The sequence below is a fragment of the Biomphalaria glabrata genome, chromosome 11, assembly GCF_947242115.1.
Source record: "Biomphalaria glabrata chromosome 11, xgBioGlab47.1, whole genome shotgun sequence".
Lineage (NCBI taxonomy): Eukaryota > Metazoa > Mollusca > Gastropoda > Planorbidae > Biomphalaria > Biomphalaria glabrata.
The window spans coordinates 30,136,553-30,157,674 of NC_074721.1; the positions used below are offsets into that span (position 1 = coordinate 30,136,553).

The 21,122-nt window shown below is 37.1% G+C and overlaps 1 protein-coding gene across 10 annotated transcripts in view; it reads right to left on the reverse strand.

Moving 5' to 3' along the window:
* Positions 1-3,673: 3,673 nt before the first annotated feature.
* Positions 3,674-21,122, reverse strand: part of LOC106078104 (alkylglycerol monooxygenase-like) — a 41,860-nt gene continuing 24,411 nt past the window's right edge. For all 10 annotated transcript variants that reach the window (XM_056045678.1, XM_056045680.1, XM_056045681.1 and 7 more), the window contains 6 exons: positions 20,623-20,755; positions 13,139-13,218; positions 12,467-12,601; positions 11,447-11,560; positions 11,213-11,295; positions 3,674-6,183 (listed from right to left, as the gene is read on the reverse strand). In XM_056045678.1, coding sequence (XP_055901653.1) covers positions 6,006-6,183; positions 11,213-11,295; positions 11,447-11,560; positions 12,467-12,601; positions 13,139-13,218; positions 20,623-20,755 — 723 coding nt within the window. In that variant the 3' untranslated portion in view covers positions 3,674-6,005. The remainder of the gene's footprint in view (positions 6,184-11,212; positions 11,296-11,446; positions 11,561-12,466; positions 12,602-13,138; positions 13,219-20,622; positions 20,756-21,122) is intronic.

Genomic DNA, 21,122 nt, shown 5'->3' on the forward strand with positions numbered 1-21,122 from the left:
TGCTCTCTTGTTCGTGGTGGCAGTTTCCATTTCTGGTAGACTAGCTTCAAACCAGTCTTCGCTTTTCTTGGTTTTGTTTCCAAAGACCAGTGATGATGTTTGGTAGATTGTATCACGCATAAATGTCCAGCCTTTTTCTACCTCAGTCACAGAGAAGTTTTTAAAAGCTTCCTCTAATTTGTTCTCAAATTCGGTGCAAAGATCAGGATTTTTGTGCTAGTAGTATTCAGGCGTGATTTTCTTTTTCCCTATGAAGTGTGGATTTTAGTTGGCAGCAGTCTTGTCCGGCAGGACACTAAAGTATGATCAGTATCACAATCCGCGCTTTGGTAGCTACGTGTCAGCAGTATATTTCCAATGTCCTTTTTTCGTGTCAGTATCATATCCAGCTGGTGCCAGTGCCCAGACCTAGGGTGCCTCCATGAAACACAGTGCTGTGGTTTTGTTCTGAAGTATGTGTTGGTAATGCAGAGCTTATGGTATGTGCAGAATTCAAGCAGTCTTTGTCCGTTCTCATTCATCTTTCCGATTCCAAAAAGCCCAAGACAGTCTGGCCAGGTAGTGTGATCTGATCCTACTCTGGCATTGAAGTCACCTAGAAGGATCATATGTTCTTTTTGAGGAATGTTTGCAATGGCTTCTTTGAGGTCTTCACAGAACTTGTCTTTGTCCTCCTGAAGTGAGCATAAACAAAAATACAAAACAATAAAACGTTTGGTGTTTCTAACAAATAAGAAAAACTAACGAATAGCAATTATTTGACTTTATGTGTGTTTTGTAAATACAATCTCCGGTTTTAAATGTACAGAGGTTGTACTATGTTTTACCTTAACCTTTAGCCATGCCTTAGTCCAGTGATGCTCAACCTTATTCGGCCGGCGGGCCATTTTAATTTCCGACAGTCGTGTCGCGGGCCACATCAACAAAAAGGTTAAAAAAAAAACTACAATGAACCATTTTTTATTACGAACTCCTGAATCTAGTGCTTACTTTAATTAATAAGAGGTTTATTCTATGTGAGCTTGCGCTCCCAGAGCTAGTTTTATATGCAATTTTAGCTATTTTTTAAATGTTTTTTTGTTGTATAGGTTAGATCTATTTTTATATATTTTATTTTTATAGGTTAGTGTCAGATTTTATAATTGTACTTCCGCATATTTATATAGTTTTGTGTGGGATAGTATAAAATGGATGTACTACATGCTGTCTTAAAACAGTTGAGTGTACATTTGACCAGTGGTCAGTACCATATCTGTCTGTGTGACAGCTGAAGATCTTTGTGGTCTGTCGTCTAATTATATTTTTATTCCTGTACCTGGGACGGCCTGCTATTGTTACTGCTTTTAACTGCTGCTTTTAGCTGCTGTAGTTACTCTGCTGAAATAGCTGCTGCTTATAACTGCTGTTGTAGATCTATTCTAATTCTAGGGAATCTAGATCTAGTGTTATTTTGTTTCTGCTATTGATAGTTTTGTAATTGTTTCTGTAGATCTATTCTAGATCTAATTCTAGGGAAGCTAGTGTTATTTGGTTTTTGTAGTGTAGATCTAGGTTTTGGGTAGTAGTTGTAGTGATTTAGTTATATAGTTGGGTTGATCAGTTTGTGTTAGATAGTTGGTTAGTTTGTTAGTGTTTGTAGTGGTGTAGATTTAGAGGATTTTAGTTAGTTGATGGGTTCAGTAGTAGTGATTAGTCAAGTTAGTGTATATATTATATTTTATTATTGATTTATTTTGTATGTAAATAAAGTTTCTTTTTGTTTTATTTATCGTAAACTAAAGTTTGTTATCTTGTTTTCACTTAGTTAAGTTAGTATAGTTAGTTGTCTGGTTACTTAGGTGACTCTAGCCCCTTGGTCACCATACCGAGGTGCACAGATTGAGCCCACCCAGTAGCGCTAACATCTGTCTACTGTTAGGTAAATTTTAATGTTGAGCAGCAGAGAATAGGTCCTCTCCCACTCGCGCCTGCCTGACCTACTCACATCTATACCAATTTTTAAATATAAGGCTGCATTGATGTGACGCCAAGTCGCTGAACTTAATCTAGAAATTTAGATGTTCGTCCATGAGACGATGTCGTAACATGGGTCTCGCACGATTCATTCACTACAACTGTTTATACTTCTGACACTTTCGTTAGTCATGCCCCCTCCTCAATAATTTCTCTAATGAAGAGAAGGATCTTCTGTGGTGGTTGAAACTTCTTTGACAGGACTTCGCCAGTGGTGGTCCCATGCATGCTCCTCAAAGCTACTAACTTCTATGATTTAAAAACTGCCATTTGAACCGTGAATTAATACCTAGATTTTGAGTGGTATCAATTGTGTGGGTAGACTCGTCAGAGTCAAAAGAAAGCATTTCAAAATATAATTTTTTTTTTCTGGTGGTTTTGAATGAATGTAGATTTTTACCCATATCTTTCAATAGCTTTCTAATCGTCATGACAAAGGCTGACGGCTCCAACAGCTTTCTTCTTTTCAGGACACATTTCTTACATCATAGCTAGCAAGTATTTTGTATGTATTATTCTCGGAAAATGTCTTCATGCCTCATCAATCCTCCACTCTAGGTGTAATCTAACAATCGTGTCTCCAACCAAGAATGCCGCCTCATTAGTTTATGTGTTTGGTTTCATAAAGCTGTTGAATCCTACGTTCTTTCAAAAGAGCAACTCTTTCTTTATAAAACAAAAATGTTGGCTAATCGGTAACAATTCATTTACCCTAACGTAGGGAAATATATTTTTTTACTGGAGGGGGAATTTTTTACACTTTGTACCCACGTTTCGGAGGGCCGGATGTGTGGGCCTTATTTTGGGCATCACTGCGCCTTAGTCTGTTGGACCATTGGGGCACAATGCAAGATTTGTTGTGTAAGGGTTCTACCCGTTAGCGTTATGGCGTATGATATATATGTTCTACCCTTACGGCTCAGGGCAACGCGTATGACACTCGCACAGGGCCCCGCGCACTGCTATAGCCGCCTCTGGTATTGTTAAAGAGATAATTGTCACCCCTATTTTTTTTTCTGCTGCGTTTATCAATGTTTTCTAACTTAACCTCTCTCATCCCTCTTTTTTGTTAACTGTCAATGAAACCATCAAAAGACGGGGTAGGGAAGGAGCAAAAACAAATGGAAGTGCCATTAAACGTCCATGCCGACCAGCAAAATGATTAGGCTAAACACAACCTCGAAGACATCAAAGCAGTGTTGAAGTCCATGCCGCTCGTGCATAGCAAAAAGTACGATCTAACGTTTTGCAAATGATAATAAGTACAATGTATAGAGTACATTTTTTTATATTCTTGTTGAGTTAAAAAAAATTGTAGGCTAATTAAAAAAAAAAACCCATCAAGAAAACGTGTTTGGGCATCTGTGTGTTACAGCGGTCAATTTTTTTAAAAATTGTCTGCATTGAAAAAAACAACATTTTTCTTTGGTTACGACCAGACCGGCCCATTTGGTGCCGGCCCACTGGGCATTTGCCCGTTTGCCAATATAGCCATCCGCCCCTGATGGTAGTGCACGCTTCTACATCTTAGTGACCAGCAAGACACATAGACGTTACATTTTGGTAACCAGTACAAGTGAGATATTTATATCTGTCACTCAACCAATTCTTTACACATGTGCAAAATTTCCTTTTTTTTTGTACAAACAAGTCAATTACGTTTTGTAAAAAACGAAAAAAATAAATTTTTAATAAATAAAATCACAAGAGGCTGTACTAACATGTACGTTATTACATCATACAAAACAATAGTGTTTCTCTATAACACAGTACAATATAAGGCAAACAACTCTTGCTGCTATGTAGACTATAGTGGCACACGTTCAAAATACACCAAATTAAAAGACGTTAAAAAAAAGTTTTAATTTGCAGAGGCGTCGCTAGAGTAGGTGTCATCATGTGCAGTAAGCTCATGGTATAACCCCCATCACCACATCCCACCCCCACCGCCAGCACTAGCGGATCCAGAACTTTCGAGCTGGAGGGGGTGCGATTTTTTTCCAAACCCTAACGCCCAGTAAACCCTAACCCTATGTATATATATATATATACATATATATATATATATATACCAGAGAATAACAACAATTTGTTCATATTACAACTAGAGCAGTGTTTCTCAAACTTCAGCAAAAATAAAAAAGTCATGTTGATGGCCCTTCCCTTGTCAGCTAGGGGTCTGGGGAGCTCAATAAGCCAAGCCAAGCGGTTTTGTTGCGTTTTTCACTGCCAGAAGCGCATTCACCTGACATCCTATTTAAAAAGGCAGGTCAAATTAATAAAATAAAGTACGTGGGGCAAAGGCCGATATTGAAGTGTGAATGACAATCGAGATACAAGCTGTGTAAGTATATTTTTATTACACTTATTTTTCATATTATCTTCATGTTAAGCGAGACCTCTATAGTAGCCTTTTCATGGACAGAATGAGACACCAATGGAACTATGGTTAAACGCTATTTCAATATTGGACTGTTTTGAAGCGCGCAAAATTTCCAATTCTTTTAAAAACCCTTTAAATAATGTATTTGTCTTATTATGTAAATTTATAAGCCGTAAGTACATTGCAAATACAACAGTTGTGTTCCTTGAAAAGAAAAGATATTCCACAGACTTCCTTTGTTAACGGAAAAGAAATCAGGTAGATCAATTAGACAGTAATCTATTTTTTAAATTCTATTTGAAGACTCTAAAATTGTGAGGTATAATCAAAAATTATTTATTCAATAGAAAAAAAATCATATATAACTTACATTAGAGACAGATTTTTTGTAAAAAAAAAAAAGTCATTTCTTAACTATAGAAGAAAAGAAAAGTTTTGATCTGCCTGGTGTGACGGGGTGACTACATCTATCCCCCCACCACCTGGCACAACCCTCTTTCATTGTATATTTACTAATGATTGAATTTGAGATTTAGAGTGTGGTGTGACATGATATGCAAATGGGTTCAAATACCAAGAAGTATCGTATATTATAAAGATTTTCAACTAATTTCGTTCTATGATTTCTGCTTAAAAATTGGACGGCCCCCTTCCCACCCCCACTCAAACATCTGAGGTGGGGAGGGCAGTAGATGCAATGCCCCCCACCGTCACAGAAGCGGCCAAGATACCATAAGGGGAACGACATAATATAAAGATTAGTAAGATATTTATCAATAAGTAGCTTTTACTAAATATAGATATAGTATATAAATATAATATATAAATATAGTATATAAATATAATATATAAATATAATATATTAATGAAGTATATTAATATAGTAAAAATAGATTTGTAACTAATTATGTTAACAACCTGTGATTTCTGAAAAAAAATGAACAGTTCCTCACTCAAAAATTAAGGGCCGATGGGGCGGATTTATGCTATCGCTCTTACCCCACCTCACCATATCTTCCAACATACCAGAATGGGAAGGACATAATATTAAGAATGGTTAAAATATCAATAAGTAGCTATAATCACTTAGATATGTAACTTAATATGTTAACAAACTGTGATTTAAAAAAAATTGGTTCGCACTCCCCAATTCAATAATTAAGGAGTGGGGGGGGCGGAATTGATGCAATCGTCCCACCCCACTCCACCAAATTGGTCAACATAAATGTTTGTTTTGTTTGTAAAATGTTTTACATGTTTCGGATGTTCCTTCAGAGTTGAAGATAGTTTACTTCCTAGTCCAAACCTCCCGCAGGACGACGGGGGATGGGAGCGGGCAGGGTTTGAACCCGGGACCATCGATAAATCCAAATGACAGTCCAGCGTGCAAACCGAACGACCAGGCAGCCATCCACATACTAGAGGGATGGGGCAATATAATTCAAAAATAGGTTAAAATATGTTAGAATATTATTAAAATATATATAAGTTAGTATATATTACTAATATAAGTATAGAATTCGTATATAAATTGTCTGATTTCTCTTCTAAAAATGTTTTAGATAGTCAAGTTTTGCGTTCTCAACTTTGTCTCAATCCAATGTCAAGGCTACAGATAAATGTTGATGTTTTTCATGTAGAGGAAGATCCAGCCCAAGGAGGATTCTGCAAAGATGACATTCAGAACAGTAACATGGTCAGTACGTAGGCCGACATGTTCTTGAGTCAAATAGATGACCAGTAGAGACGACAGACATCTCAAAAACTCCAAAAGATAAGACCACGGTCTGAAAATTAATGTTGAAAGTTTTATAATTTTTTTATCTAGAGTTGCATTTTACTGTACCAGTACAACATAGAGAGGATGTCGTTTTGTTACTGTACACATTTGTAATAAGAACAAATTAATTAGATGTATTCATCTAAATATAGCATTATCATTATTAGCCGATTGGTGTTGTTTACTGAGACACCAAAGACCACGCTCTGAAAATTAATGTTGAAAGTTTTATAATTTTTTATCTAGAGTCGCATCTACGTATAAGGATTTTACAACATAGTACATCACAGAGAAGATGTCATTTTGTTACTGTACACATTTGAAATAAAAACAAATTAATGAAATATATTCATCTCATTATATCATTATCATTATTAGCCACAGTGGCGTAGCTAGAGTATATGATGCCTGGTGCGGTACCTCATCTTGATGCCCCCCCCCCCAAAAAAAAACAACCACAAAACAAGTAACTAATTAATAGCATTGCAAAACCTTACTTTTTTTTCAAAATAATATGTAGGCCTATTCATTAATCAAATATTGTTAATTCTTTCATGACCTTAATGACCTTTCATGTCCGCAGCATTATTATAGCCTTTGTGTCGATGAAGTCAACAAAAGACTCACGAACCTGCACCCTGTCATTCTCCATGACAACATACCGTAAAATTTGGGAAATTTGATCCAGCTTTGAGATGTCAGGTGTACTGTCAAAAATAATAGAGAAATATTTGGCTTGTTTTACTTGCTGTATGTTTTATTTTTTTAGCGTGATCCCCCAATATTGTAATAAATTTATTTTGTATTTGTGGAGACATGTATATATTCGAAATGGAACAAAGCTTAGTTCGAAGCACATGCTCCCTCAAGAGTGGATCGTACTTTGATAGTAATTTTACTAACTCTCCAGGTTTTCGTCTCTTGTATAATCAAATCTTGGGCCTTGTTGTCAATATTGTTCCCTACTCTCACGCAAACTTCAAGTTCCCTCCAAGCAAGCGATGACTGAATGTGAGCTCTGCTGGTCTCATGTTTTTCTATTTTCGGGGATAACCTCCACCACTCATTGAATCCATCTTTGGATTTAAATGAAGATTTGGTACTTGATCTTGTTGAGAAGAGCATGCAGGGGAAGCAAAATAATAATTATTTTTTTTTGGCGAATAACACATCCACTTTCTAAGAACTTTCTCGCCGTTTGACATTTGCCGGAAAAAACCAAGCATTTGAAAGCTTTCTAGCCTTTCCTTTTGCTGATTCTTGATGTCTATACGCCTCTCTGAATTGACTGTCCATACGCTGAACTGTTTCAGATCCTTGAGTGAAAAGGTGTATGCGAATATTATCTGTGATGACATCAGGCCAATCTCCAATGTCGTTCAGTCTAGAGTTTATTATCATGCTTTCTGTATTGTTTACACTGTCTGATGGTTCAGCTTCTTCAGTATGAATTTTTGAGGACATGCTTGTGTGCTGTCCTTTAGTCTCTAGAACCTGCGGTATTGAAGTATTTTCTTCTTTTCACGATGTCGGCCTCATCCTTTTTTTCTGAATTCAATGATAACCGTCTCATCTTGCTTTGTTGCTTTTAATTGTTCAGTTAATTCATACCCATTAACAGCTCGCCTATAGTCGGTGGACTCTGGCAATGATGTGACTTGAAATTGTCTCGATGCTTCTTTAGACTTAAGAAATTTAAGAAACGCACCTCACTGCGGTCAAAGAAACTGCTTTATGCGGATGACATTGTCCTCTGGTCAACCGGCAAGAACGCCGACCAAATACAGGCGGCATTACAAGCAGACCTCCAAACCATCTCCTCGTATTGCGACAAATGACAGATTCAGATAAACATTGCCAAAACGACCTGGTCCCTGTTCAGCCTATGGATCGACATTCTTAAGGCTCCATTCGAGCTTCAACTTAGTGGGCTGCGACTCCAACGTGAAAACACGCCAAAATATCTAGGGGTGACCCTGGATAGAAAGTTGTCAATGCTCCAGCACGTCCAGGAAGTTGAAAGAAAAGCCTCGGAGAAGTTAGTGTTACTAAGAAAGCTGGCCAGCACAAAGTGGGGTGCCAAAGCTTACTTGCTACGCACATTGTACTTAGGGGCAATCAGATCACACATTGAGTACAGCTCAAGTATATGCTAGTAAAACTGCCCTCGAATCACTCGACCGAGTACAATCACAGGCACTAAGGTTCATTTGTGGCACCTTTCGGACAAGCCCAACAAACGCTGCTGAAATCTTAACAAAAGAGGCCCCTTTACATTTATAGAGGGAGAGGGCGGTACTTACAGCCTATGAGCGCTAAAAAAGGGGCGACAACATGTACCGTGTGTCCGAAATAAATCTAGTAAATTAGAGTCAAACTGTTCTATAGCTTACATTGTATGGACGAAATAGTCAAGGAGATGAAACAAAATAGCGACATGACTAGTTTATAAATCGTTAGTTCATGTTTAAAATACAGTAGTTTAAGTTTGTTCGTGTCCATACAATTAGTCGTTTTTACTGAAAAGCTCACGGAAATAGGAAATTAATACACACTGGGGGAATCTTGGTGCCCCTCTCCACTTGGTGCCCTGTGCGGCCCGCACCACCCGCACATTGGTAGCTACGCCACTGATTAGCCATTAGGTTTTGTTTAAGGAGACACCAAAAATTAGAAATGGACTGACGGATATAAATATCTGCAAATCAATTTCCCCACAAAAAAAGAATTAAGATGGTCATTATAGTAATTGAAAACATTTAAAAAATTAATCCCTACGTTATGTTCATAAATATTTAATTAAGTAAACATTTATCTCTTATTTGTTATTGAAAAATAAAGACAACAAAAGATAGTCTGGTGGATCAAATCCACGACATTCGCCTTATTTGCGCAAAGCTTTATTAACTTCTTGAACTACTTTTTTACTTCATTTTTACTTCTGTCTTTTACCAAATTCCACCCTTTTAACAACTTCCGTAGACCTTTGTCTTTGAAGACAGTGTAAGCTTATAGAAGAATTTAAAGAAAAAAAATTATGTCACTCGATTGAACATATTCTAATAACACACTCTTTAGTGGACGAGGTGTTATCTGAGAGCCAATGTGGCTTCAGGGCCTGTAGGGGTACACCTGAGATGATATTTGTTCTGCGACAATTACAAGAAAAATGCAAAGAGCAGAACCTAAACCTATACGCTGCCTTTGTGGACTTCACCGAAGCTTTCGACACGGTTAGTCGCGATGGTATGTGGAGAATTTTGGCCAGGCTCGATTGCCCATCTGCGTTCCTATCCATTCTCAAGCAGTTTCATGTGGGACAAAAAGGCCAGATCAGACACAATGGTGACCTTTCTGATCACTTGCCAATAGAAAATGGCGTGAAGCAGGGCTGTGTACTTGCTCCTACTCTATTCGCTATCTTCTTTGGCGTAAAGCTAGTTCAAAAGAGGCATCGATTGCACAAAGGCATCTACATCAGCAGGGGCGTAGCTAGGAATCTTCCATCTTCTCAAGTGAGGGCCCGGGGGGATTTTTAAATTCTCCCCCTCCTCCTCCCACCCTAGATTTGCCACTGTACATCAGGTTTCGTTCGGACGGCAATGTATTCCATCTTCGACGTCTACTATCCCATACAAAAACAAAGGAGATAGTCATAACGGAGCTTCTCTATGCCGTTGATTGCGCCCTGCTAGCTCACAATGAAAATGATCTCAAGAACGCGGTCAACTAATTTGCATACGCTGCCGCCTCTTTCAGTTTATCTATAAACCTTGGGAAAACAGAAGTCATGTTCCAGAAGTCTCCCAATAAAATCTATTCAGTCCCAAGGATCACAATAAACTGACAGCCACTTAACGTGGTCTACCACTTCACATATCTAGGAATTATATCAAATGACACTTCGCTTTCAGGGAAAGTAGATAACCGTCCGGACAGGGCCAGTATTGCTTTTTTACGCCTTCAGGCGAGAGTTTGTCGGAATAAATCGATCTGTCTGCCTACAAAAATCGGTGTCTACCAAGCGGTGGTTCTCTCAACCCTTCTATATGGATCTGAGACATAGGTATTATACAGAAAGCAACTAAGACTTCCTGAGCGCTTTCACTAAAGATGCTTGCTCTCCATCATGAACATACGGCGGTAAAAGCACTGCAAACAGAGATTTTCTTGCGAACGCCGGTAGGGACAGTAACGCTGAAAAGGGCACATATCCCGTATGGGGGACGAACGTATGCCAAAGGCAGTCTTTTTTGGTGAGCTAAACGTAACAGAGGTGCCCTACGGAAACGCTAAGACCAGCTTAGGCGCCAACTTGCATGCGGCCTCAGAACGAGAGATTTGAAGGTCACTCACAAAGGCCGAGAATACACATTTGAGACCAAAAGAAAATCCTCTGCCGAGGTCAGACACAGACGGCGAAAAGAAAATCTTAATCGACCACAGGCGGACAGTGGTTATGCTTGCCCAATGTGTGGCAAAATATGTAGGTCACAGCTGGGGCTGAGTAGCCACAGGAAATACTCCTTTCTTCATTAATCTTCGGACTCGAAGACAAGCCTTATTATCAACTCAAGTAAGGCTCTAGAAACACAATCCTATTAGGTGTTTAGATACAGTGACAAATAAAGCAGATTGATTAACATTGTCTTAATCGACCTTTTAGATACTTTTTTTTTCTTCAGAGCAATAATTTGTACGATGGTGTCAGTTTATGTTTTCAATGTTTATTCCGCATTTTCAAGTAAGATAACACAAGACAAAATGATTGTATTGGTTCAAAAATATATGAAAATTACTAACAAAAAAAAATTGGCAAGCACTCAAACAATTTGATTATCAAAAAATTATTACTAAAAAAGACATATTTCCAATAAGAATACTGGTAATACACTATTAAATGAGAAAAATAAACTATTTGTCAGCGATAAAATCAAATGGTTTATTTGTTGTCTGCCAATACAACAATGGTACAATGGCTCGTTAAATGGGTGAATAAAAATAGTATTTCTGCCAATAATTTACAGGAGACTTACTTGTGGTCATACAAAGCACCAAAAGTGTACAGCGAATAGAACATGAACAACATAAGTCCAAAGCTGGTCTGGAATGTTCCTAACTAAACGAAAAACAATAGCCAAAAATATAATCTAACGAACATTAATATTGCAAATAAAAAAAGACAACACTAGAGGACCAAATCTCATTAAATCTGTTAATATTATAACATAGATAGATAGCATAGATCTATAATATAGACACATTTTTACCTGATCACAGATGGTGTAACAGTAGAAAGTAATCAATAACAAGAAATGAAACATCACATATATGTTGGCCCAAAATTTGAGGTTGCTGTCAAATTTTATAATTGGTCGCTCTACCTAAGGAAGAATCCATTTTGGAAACGAAATTCTCTTTTTTCAATCTTTATTTGCGTACATAGGATCAAACATGGAGAAAACTGTTAATTGTGTAAAGAGTAAAGACTAATGTACCCCTTTCAATTGACGGATTGTAGTTTGGTGGTCTCGGGTCCATACCCCGCCCGCTGCCATCACCGTCGTCCTGCGGCCGGGGGGGGGGGTGGAGAGGGGGTGAACTATGATGAAGATTAGTTTCAAGTCTGAAGGAACACCCGAAATATCTAAATCTTATCGTGGCTCGCAATACATTCCTTAAATTGAAAAACTGTCTAAAAAGATCAAGACAGTTCGTCGACCTCTGTAAATGACGAAATTAGAAACAATTGGGAACATATTTATTTTGTTCGAATTCACAGGCTCGGTAGGCCTTTAATTAAAATTGTTACTTTCTTTACATGGCTTCTATCAGCTCACTCTGTCTGTCAGATTGTACACATTATGTCTTCCACACCCATTCTCGGATCAAGGGGAAACTGCACAATCATTCATTGGCATAGACAAGACATAAAAAGTAAATTAATAACTGGCAATTAATTATTTTGTTGATACCAACAATGGAAATTAATCCTTGAGTATTCACAAACATGGCTAAATATGTAGGGTTTGGTCGCCTTAGGTGATTGTACGTGCTATTTCTCCTTCACACATTCTCACATGAAGTTGAAACTTTAAACAATTATTTGTTGCACCTAAAAAATACATGACTTTATTTTTTTTTAATTACCCAATTAGTCAATTAATTATTGGTAATTAATTAGTTTGCTTGAAATTAAAGCAGAGTTCTTTCCCTTAGTTTAGCTATGTTTTTTTTATAAAGAAAAAGGATTTTTAAAAAAATATTTTGCTTGCTTAAGTTGAACTCACCCTAGGCAAACGGTCACGAGGAAATCTCCAAGGGTATCCCTTTTTCCAGCCTGGTCCTTTGATAATAACGAATAACTTATTGACAAACTCTGGGTATTCTTTTATCTTGTTATACATCAGAGCAAAGTAATATAGCTGGGGATGATAAGTCGTATTTACAGATAAGTAGTTGTCAGAACTGTCAAGTGATATCACTTTCAAAAGTGATTCTATAATACGATGATTGCAGTATTAGTCCTTATATCGACCGATATTCATTGATTCAGTTCATTTTGACTTTTAAAAAACTTTTGGCTAGTCGATTTCAAAGAAAAATTAAAACCACAGATATAGTTTAAACTTATTCTACAATCCAAGATTTTCAGTTACTGCTTTAACTATCAATATTATTATTAGATATTTTTAGTCATCCAGTAAAGGAATTGTTTTTAAATAGTAGCCTACAAAAGGTGTCATTTAGAAATATAAGATTAAATATGATCTAAAATGTATGATCAAGTTTGATGAAAATGTATGATCAAATATGATGGAAAATGTATAATCAAATTTGTTTCAAGTATGATAGAAATGTATGACCAAGTTTGATGGACGTGTATGATCAAGTATGATGGAAAATGTATGAATAAGTTTGACAAGTATGACCAAGATTGATAGAAATGCATGACCTTCTACCTGGCCTTTGATAGGGTTCCAAAATGTGTTTCTTAAGCATAATCCATAGGCAACTTCCTCCTTTTCTTCTTGGAAAGTATCTACAACATTAGTGAAATAATGAGATAATACACTAATAGATAATTTATTTTCTTAGTCTTCGTCAGTCTGGTTCCATCTATCTGTCTCTTTCTATCTATCCTTCTATCCTTTTGTTATTCCTTCCCATCCTGTGTTTTAATCCCTTCTCTTTCTTTCTCTTCCTCCATGTCAGCTTTGTTTAAAAAAAACAAGATCGTAGATAATAACTTAAATATTGCATATATTCCTATTGATTTCAAATATTAGTTAAGGAATCAGCTTGGGCCTTTTAATCAACATTACACTTCTCAATTCTGTCAATAATACTAATAGTTATTATAAACTCCTCCTTCGTGGAAAAAAAAGGAGAACAATCTCATTTCATATTAAATATTAACTACGAAGCCCGTAAAGCCGATTACAGTCGTAGCACTAGTAGGTTGGGCATATCGCAGTACTAGCATTAACCACCAGCTACGTCCATTGATTTTTTTTTACCAGGCTATATATTGTTTATTTTTTCATGGACCCCCCTTACTTTTTTTTACTTACTAATTAAAGTTAAACGCTTTCTCATACATTCCTTTGGCCATTAAATTGTGATAACTATGGCTTTGAATAGGACCAGCCCGCTAATTTAAGTATCACTTCCAACCCCCACCCCCTTCTCCGTAACAAATATTCTTATTTACACTATAGGACTATACTTCTGATTTTCAATTTTTATTTGAAATATTTGACATCCTTTATGCTATGTTTGGCACTCTTTTTTTCTTATTTTATTCTGAAACATCTCACATTTAGCCTTACTCTCTCCTCTACCCCTTCGATAAAACTGCTAGCTTTTCAACATTTCCCCTTTCCTTTTGTTCATTACATTCTAGTCTATATTACGTAGAATTGGAACGGACCACTTGAAATAGCAAACGTCCCAGAAACACACTTCTGACATGTGGAATCTAAATCTCTTCCCCCCAAGATCAATCCTGTTCTATACAGCACTTGAATTTTAGTCTCTGCTCCATCTGTCACGGCCAACTTAATAACACTACCCCTCCCAAGCACACATTTATTACCCGTGAATTCGATGACCAGCATCACTTATTCCCCCCCCCCCTTTTAACACACACACTCTACACCTCAGAAAAGCCCTACATACAATAAAAGTATTCTTTCACCTTTTCAGCTTTATATCGAAACTAGTCGACCGGCGGTGTAGCATACACCGCTATTTTGCAGGACCGACCTTAGGCCACTGCAACCTATGCGACCGCAGTGGGCCCTGCACTTTTATATGACCCGCGCTAATTTTAGGTGTATAAATTATTAAATTGAACCATTTTATAACTTATAAAAGATTTCCCGCGGCCTCCTGTCGATGTAACAGGAGGTCCTGGAAATCTACTGAAATTGCAAAATATACGAAAAAGTCCTGGAAATATCCGGAAATTATTAAAATTTTTGAAAACTCATACAAATCTCATGAAATATATAGACGAAAATTGTCATTTTGGGGTGTCATTCAATATGGAAAACGCAAATCCTACGCGCGATAAAAAAAAACCGGCATTATGCAATACCCGCAATTGTGGAATCTAGTGAAAGAAGCTTCTCGCGCCTCAAACTAATGAAGAATTATTTGAGGTCAACCATTCTCGTAGATAGATTGAAACATTTGGTAATTCTTGCTATTGAGCGTGATCTATATAGGAAATAGAATTTTCATGATATACTGTATGACTTCGCTACACGGGAAGGCTCGTAAAGTAATTCTGTACGTAGTAAAGAATGATTAAATGCAAAGACGAACTTATTTTCTAATACAAACTCTTAATTTTCACTTATTATCCGTATTCCTAACCAAACTTGGCCCTGCGAAATCCCTTTCGCATAGGGCTCTACGATGGTTAAGTCCAGCCCTGCTATTTAGTGACGGATGAATACTACTTCCCCGCCCCCTTTTTTTTTCGCCTCTTAATTACCTAGGATAACTCCCTCCGTCCGACTTGCAAAAATAAAAGAGTGATCTTTCCATGGTGTCCAAACTCTTGAGCGTGCTCTGTCGCCTCGATTTTTACTACAGAGTAGATTACTTCCCTCCCCCTTTTTTTTTAACGTGAGGTAGAAATAAAAATAAAATTCTTGGTTACAACGGTCCAGCCCTGCTATTTTGTGACTACGTGTTCTGCCCCCCCCCCTTTTTTTTTTCTTGTTTTCCCGTGGACTATCCGCAGAAATAAGAGAGTGATCTTTCCTTTACTCTTTCTCGTTTAAACTGTTGAGGGAAGAAGAGAATTATATATATATATATATATATATATATATATATATATATATATATATATATATATATATATATATATATATATATATATAGATATAGATATTTGAAAGGCTCTGTGATGCTTTCAGACACCAACAATTTTGTAAATCATGTGTTAACAATCATCTTAGAAACGAGGTTGTAAATTCTGTTACAACATTTATGTAGATCAAATTATGACAATTAAATTTATCAAAAAAGGCTATTAAAAATAATTCAAGCAGTATAACGCCTGTTGTCCTGCCGACTGAGCTTAATAAAGTCTTATTTATTTGAGACCAAATTACGCACACAAAGTTAAATGTTAACAAGGTTACAAAGACAGTTTGTGTGGAAACTTTCCCCAACTAATGTCAGGTACCCATTAAAGCTGGGTAGACTCAGAGGCGCCCAAGGATTCCGAAGTTGAAAATCATAGTCTTCACCAGGATTCGAACCCGGGACCCTCGGTTCGGAAGCTAAGCGCTTTACCGAGCCTCTCCTGGTCTTTACTTAATGTAATTATTTTGAAAATGCTTAATCTTATACTTAAATTCTCATATGAATTACATTAAAAAAAAATGTTCAAAGAAATGGAGTTTATAAGATTACTATTCGTTTTAAATTAGGTTTAACTTAAAATGCATACTAATTAGCTTTTTCTCTTTAAAAAACTGCTTGCATAACTGATTTTAAAAATTAGATTTTTCGCTTTCAGGAAAAAAAAAAGTAGCCGTTACATCAGAACTTTAAATGGTCTAAAATATTGTGATGTCGGATTTTCAATATCTTTTCTAGTTTACGAAATCTAAACGGGACGGACGGACAGACGGACAGACATTTCGCATAAAACTAATAGCATCTTTTCCCCTTTCGGGGGCCGCTAAAAACGGAAGCATAATCTTGTACTTTTCAGAACGTCGGCTTTTAAAAGAAAAACACGATGGGTCGAAATTACGAATAAACAAGGTTACAAAAGACAGTTTGTGTGGAAACACAAACTCAAAATCAGCCCCCGAAGTGGTGCACCCAGGCAGGCTTCAATATTTTCAGAAAGAACATCCGAATGAAATTATACCAAAGACAAATGAGAGATAAGAATGGAGAAAGAAGATTAACAGATCTTGTGTAGTGCCCCAACGGTCCCGCAGATCAAAGGATAGGTGAAAGTGAATGTAATCTGTTTTTGTGGCCTAGGGTTAACGAGGGTGCCATGTAGCCAGCACAACGACCAACCGCCTTTACTTTTCCCCAACTAATGTCAGGTACCCATTAAAGCTGAGTGGACTCAGAGGCACCAAAAGATTCCAAAGTTGAAAATACCAGTCTTCACCAGGATTCAAACCCGGGAACCCCGGTTTGGAAGCCAAGCGCTTTACCACTCAGCCACCGCGCCTCCCCTGGCCTAACTCAGGGGTCGGCAATCTGAGGCTCGCGAGCCACATGCGGCTCTTTGGGTATTAAGCTGCGGCTCCTTAGTTCAATACTCAAATATTAATTTTATCGAAAAAAAATTGAATCGATCAACTAAGATCAGCCACTTGTACTCGCTTTTCACTGCACCCCACCCATGTCTTCAAATGTAACATATTTACAGGTGGAAGAACTCAACTTTCTTCTGTCTTACCACTTGATATAGATGTGTCTTGCGACATACAAGACATGACACAAGTTGGCTTTTTTTGTCAGGTATATGTCTTCCAAAGGATTGCTACCGCTCTCATGACAAACTAGAAGAGAAGATTTGCAAAAATGCCTAGAAGATAACAAGATCGATTTACATAAAATCCTTTCAAAAGCAACTGATGAAGCCAGAAGTATGACAGGAAAAAAATAAAAGAGAATCTGCTAATCGTTTATATATATATATATATATATATATATATATATATATATATATCATGGGCGTAGCCAGGATTTTTTTTCGGGGAGGGTTTTGGGGGGGGGGGGAAATCCGACCTTCCCCCCCCCCCCCCCCGCGAAAAAAAAATATATTTATATATGTGTGTGTGTGTGTGTGTAAATAATTAATCTTTATTACATTCTGACCCTTTCTGAAGACGTTTATTGTTTATTGTAGACTCCCCGCCCTTGCTAGCAAGGGGGTCTGGGGGAGTTCGCAGCGCTCCCCCAGCGCGGGGCGAAGCCCCGCCGCCGAGCACTATTTCTGGTATTGAAAGCCAACAAAATGCATATTCTGAGGTATCTACAGTGCATTATCTTGCTATTAAAAAGTTTTATTTCAATAACCTAATGTGCTATTCTTACTGACTTTAAACCCTCTCGCGCCGTTCGGCGCATTTTCCGGCAGGCTGTTTCCGCAACTCTTATTTTGCGTAATTCATTTTTGTCGGAAAACATGTCCCGCAAAACCTCATGCGACGCTCTGTCACAACCTTACTAAGGGTTCGACTCCCAGTTCGGCATATGATTTCTTTGATTTAGACCCGATCTCTATGACTGACTCCTAAAATCTGTCTTAGCCATCTTTGTTGAAACACATTTAATGATTTTCAATTTCGGCAGAAGACTATTCACACTTAATTAATGGAGCCCAAGCCACTGGTAGAAATTTGTAACCTTTCTTAACTACGCTCTTGGAATTACATGCCTGTATTTCGCTTTTGATTTTATATCGAAAAAGAAAGTTTTTTCGTCAAATCATCTGTTGAGGGGTTTTAAACTAAAAATCTCAAGTTTTTTTTGTTTTGTTTTTTTAATTCAAAACCCCATTTAGCTACGATCATAGAATTTGGTGACTGTAGTTTGCTTTAAAACAATATTGAAGAGAGAGGTTTTCAACTCTAAACGCTCTGTATGGGAATTTTAAACTCAAAACCATCTGGAGGGGTTTTAAACTTTAAAGAAAAAGCCATCTGGAGGAGGGGGATTTAAACTCAAAACCCCTTAAGCTACGCTCATAGATTTTATAGTGTGTAATTTGCTTTTTTTTATATTGAAGAGGTCATTTTTAGCTTCAAACCCCAACTGGATGGGGAAGGGGGGTTAAACTCAAAACCCCTTTGGTTACGCTCATAGAATTTTGAGTGTGTAATTTGCTTTTTTTATATTGAAGATGGGGTTATCGTAAATTTTGGATGGGATTTTAAAATCAAAATCTTCCTCAACTGTGCTGTTGGAATTTGGGTATTGTTGTTTGCTTTTTTTTGTTTTGTTTTATAGAAGAGGGGGATTTAACTGCAAAAACCTCTGGTAGGGGGTTTAAAATTCAAAAACCCCTGTAGGGGGTTTTAAACTCAAAGCCCTCTGGTAGAGGGATTTGTATCTCAAAACCCCCTGATAGGGGTTTTTAAAATCTCAAAACCCCCTGGTAGGGGGATTTAAAGTCAAAACCCCTGGTAGAGGGTTTTTAACTCAAAACTGCCTCGGCTGTGCTGTGTTAAGTGATGATTTAGTATTAAAATCTCACCTAAAATAAACAAAATGAAAGCAAAAATCAGTCACTTAATTCCGACCCCCCCCCTGCGGGGGGGGGATTTCATTTCGGGGGGGGGTTTGAACCCCAAGAACCCCCCCCCCCTGGCTACGCCCATGATATATATATATATATATATATATATATATATATATATATATATATATATATATATATATATATTATCTAATTTGTTAGGAAATACACTAGTCACATATAAATAAATATATTTTTTTCTTATGAATAAATAGATTCGTTTTATTTATCAAAGAACTTTTATTTCTGCGAGTACTATTTATAGTTGGCAAGAAAAAAAAAACCTTTGTGGCTCTTTAAAAGCTTTGAAATTTAGTAAATTGTAATTTTTGGCTCTTCCGTCTCTATAGGTTGCTGACCCCTGGCCTAACTGATGCCTTATAATTGATCTAATTGTTTTGAAAAAGGTTTAATCACTTATTCGAATCCTCAAAAAAAAAAATAAATAAAAATTCCGCAATAAAAAAAAAATTTCAGAAAATGATGTTTACAAGATTACTATTTGTTTTAAATTAGGTCTAACTTATAATGCATACTAATTAGTTTTTTCTCTTTAAAAAACTGCTTGCATAACTGATTTTAAAAATTAGATTTTTCACTTTCAGAAAAAAAAAGTAGCCGTTGCATCAGAACTTTGAATGGTCTAAAATATTGTGATGTCGGATTTTCAATATCTTTTGTAGTTTACGAGATCTAAACGGGACAGACGGACAGACATTTCGCACAAAACTAATAGCGTCTTTTCCCCTTTCGGAGGCCGCTAAAAAAAGTCCTTCGTAAATTTAACCGCTGCGGCTTCGATGATGAAAATACCTTAGTTGTCCAAGATCCAAGATAACAAATAACACCTGAAGCGACAACAACAAAAAATACAGACTTTCATCAACAGATGCCTGAGAAATATCCTAAAAATAGACTGGTATGACAAAGTAGAAAACACCAAACTGTGGGAGATGAGTGGACAGAAAAATATAGAAGTGCAGATCTTAGAGAGGAAGTGGAGATGGATTGGTCAAACCCATAGAAAAGATACCAGCAACAGAGCTAGGCAAGCCTTAGAGTAGAACCCCCAGGTAACAAGACACAGAGGAAGACCAAAAAGAACATGGCGACGCAGTGTACTTGAAGAAGCCGAAAAGACCAGGTAGAGCTGGGAAACCATAAAAAAACTAGCAAGAGACCGTGGAGAGTGCCATGTTTTTGTCGAGGCCCTATGTTCCATGAGGAACTCAAAGGAGTGATGATGATGATGAAATGTTCATATTTATTCGTCCACGTCAATCTTGCGGCATTAATTAATATGGCATTTCTTTTCTTTATATAAGCTTTGCTTGTTTTTTTTAAATAATTATTTAGCTACTCTTATTTATTTTCTGCTAGCTATCCTCTTTGCTACGTAGCTTGAAACACAAAAACTCACAGATCCGCGCTGTGATGAGTGATCTAGCATTTCTTAATCATTGGTGTCGATTCGCATTCCTCCAGGGATGTCTAGAAAATAAAATGCGTGGCTAGCAGTGAGCTAGTGTAATCAAAATGCAATCATCAAGAAGAAACAAATTTTACTCTCAACTCTATACTCATATTTGCTTGGGTCAAAGCAGTCTTTCTCCAATAAAAACAATCGCTATCTTCAATGAATGAACTCACTAAACATTCTGTCCCATATAATTAAAACTCCAGCATAGTTTTTGTCCACATAATTAGGATTTCTTCCATGATGTACTCTATGATGACTTGGTGTGTTCAGAACATATTCCAGTGGACCTAAATGATGTATGACCTGAAAATATAAAGGAATAATAACAAGTGACATTTTTAAAAAAAGGTAAAAACAATTCCTATTTAGGAAGCTAGTAACTGTTTTCAAACGCGATTGCTTTGCTATAAAAAAACATGTACAGTTAGTTAAGAACAATACACCCACAGTAGTACACTTTAACGTTAAGAGCAGAGTTTTCAATGTGCAGTGGCGTCACTAGGCAGGTGCGGGGGGTGCGGTCCGCACCGGGTGACACCCAAGTCGAAAAAATGCACTTTTCCAAAATGCAAAGTTTTAAAAGAAAATGACTACCTCGAATATCTTTCACAGTTTCGTATCAACATGTCCCAAACCTTCTTAATTTAATATTGTTTGACTATTATGAGAA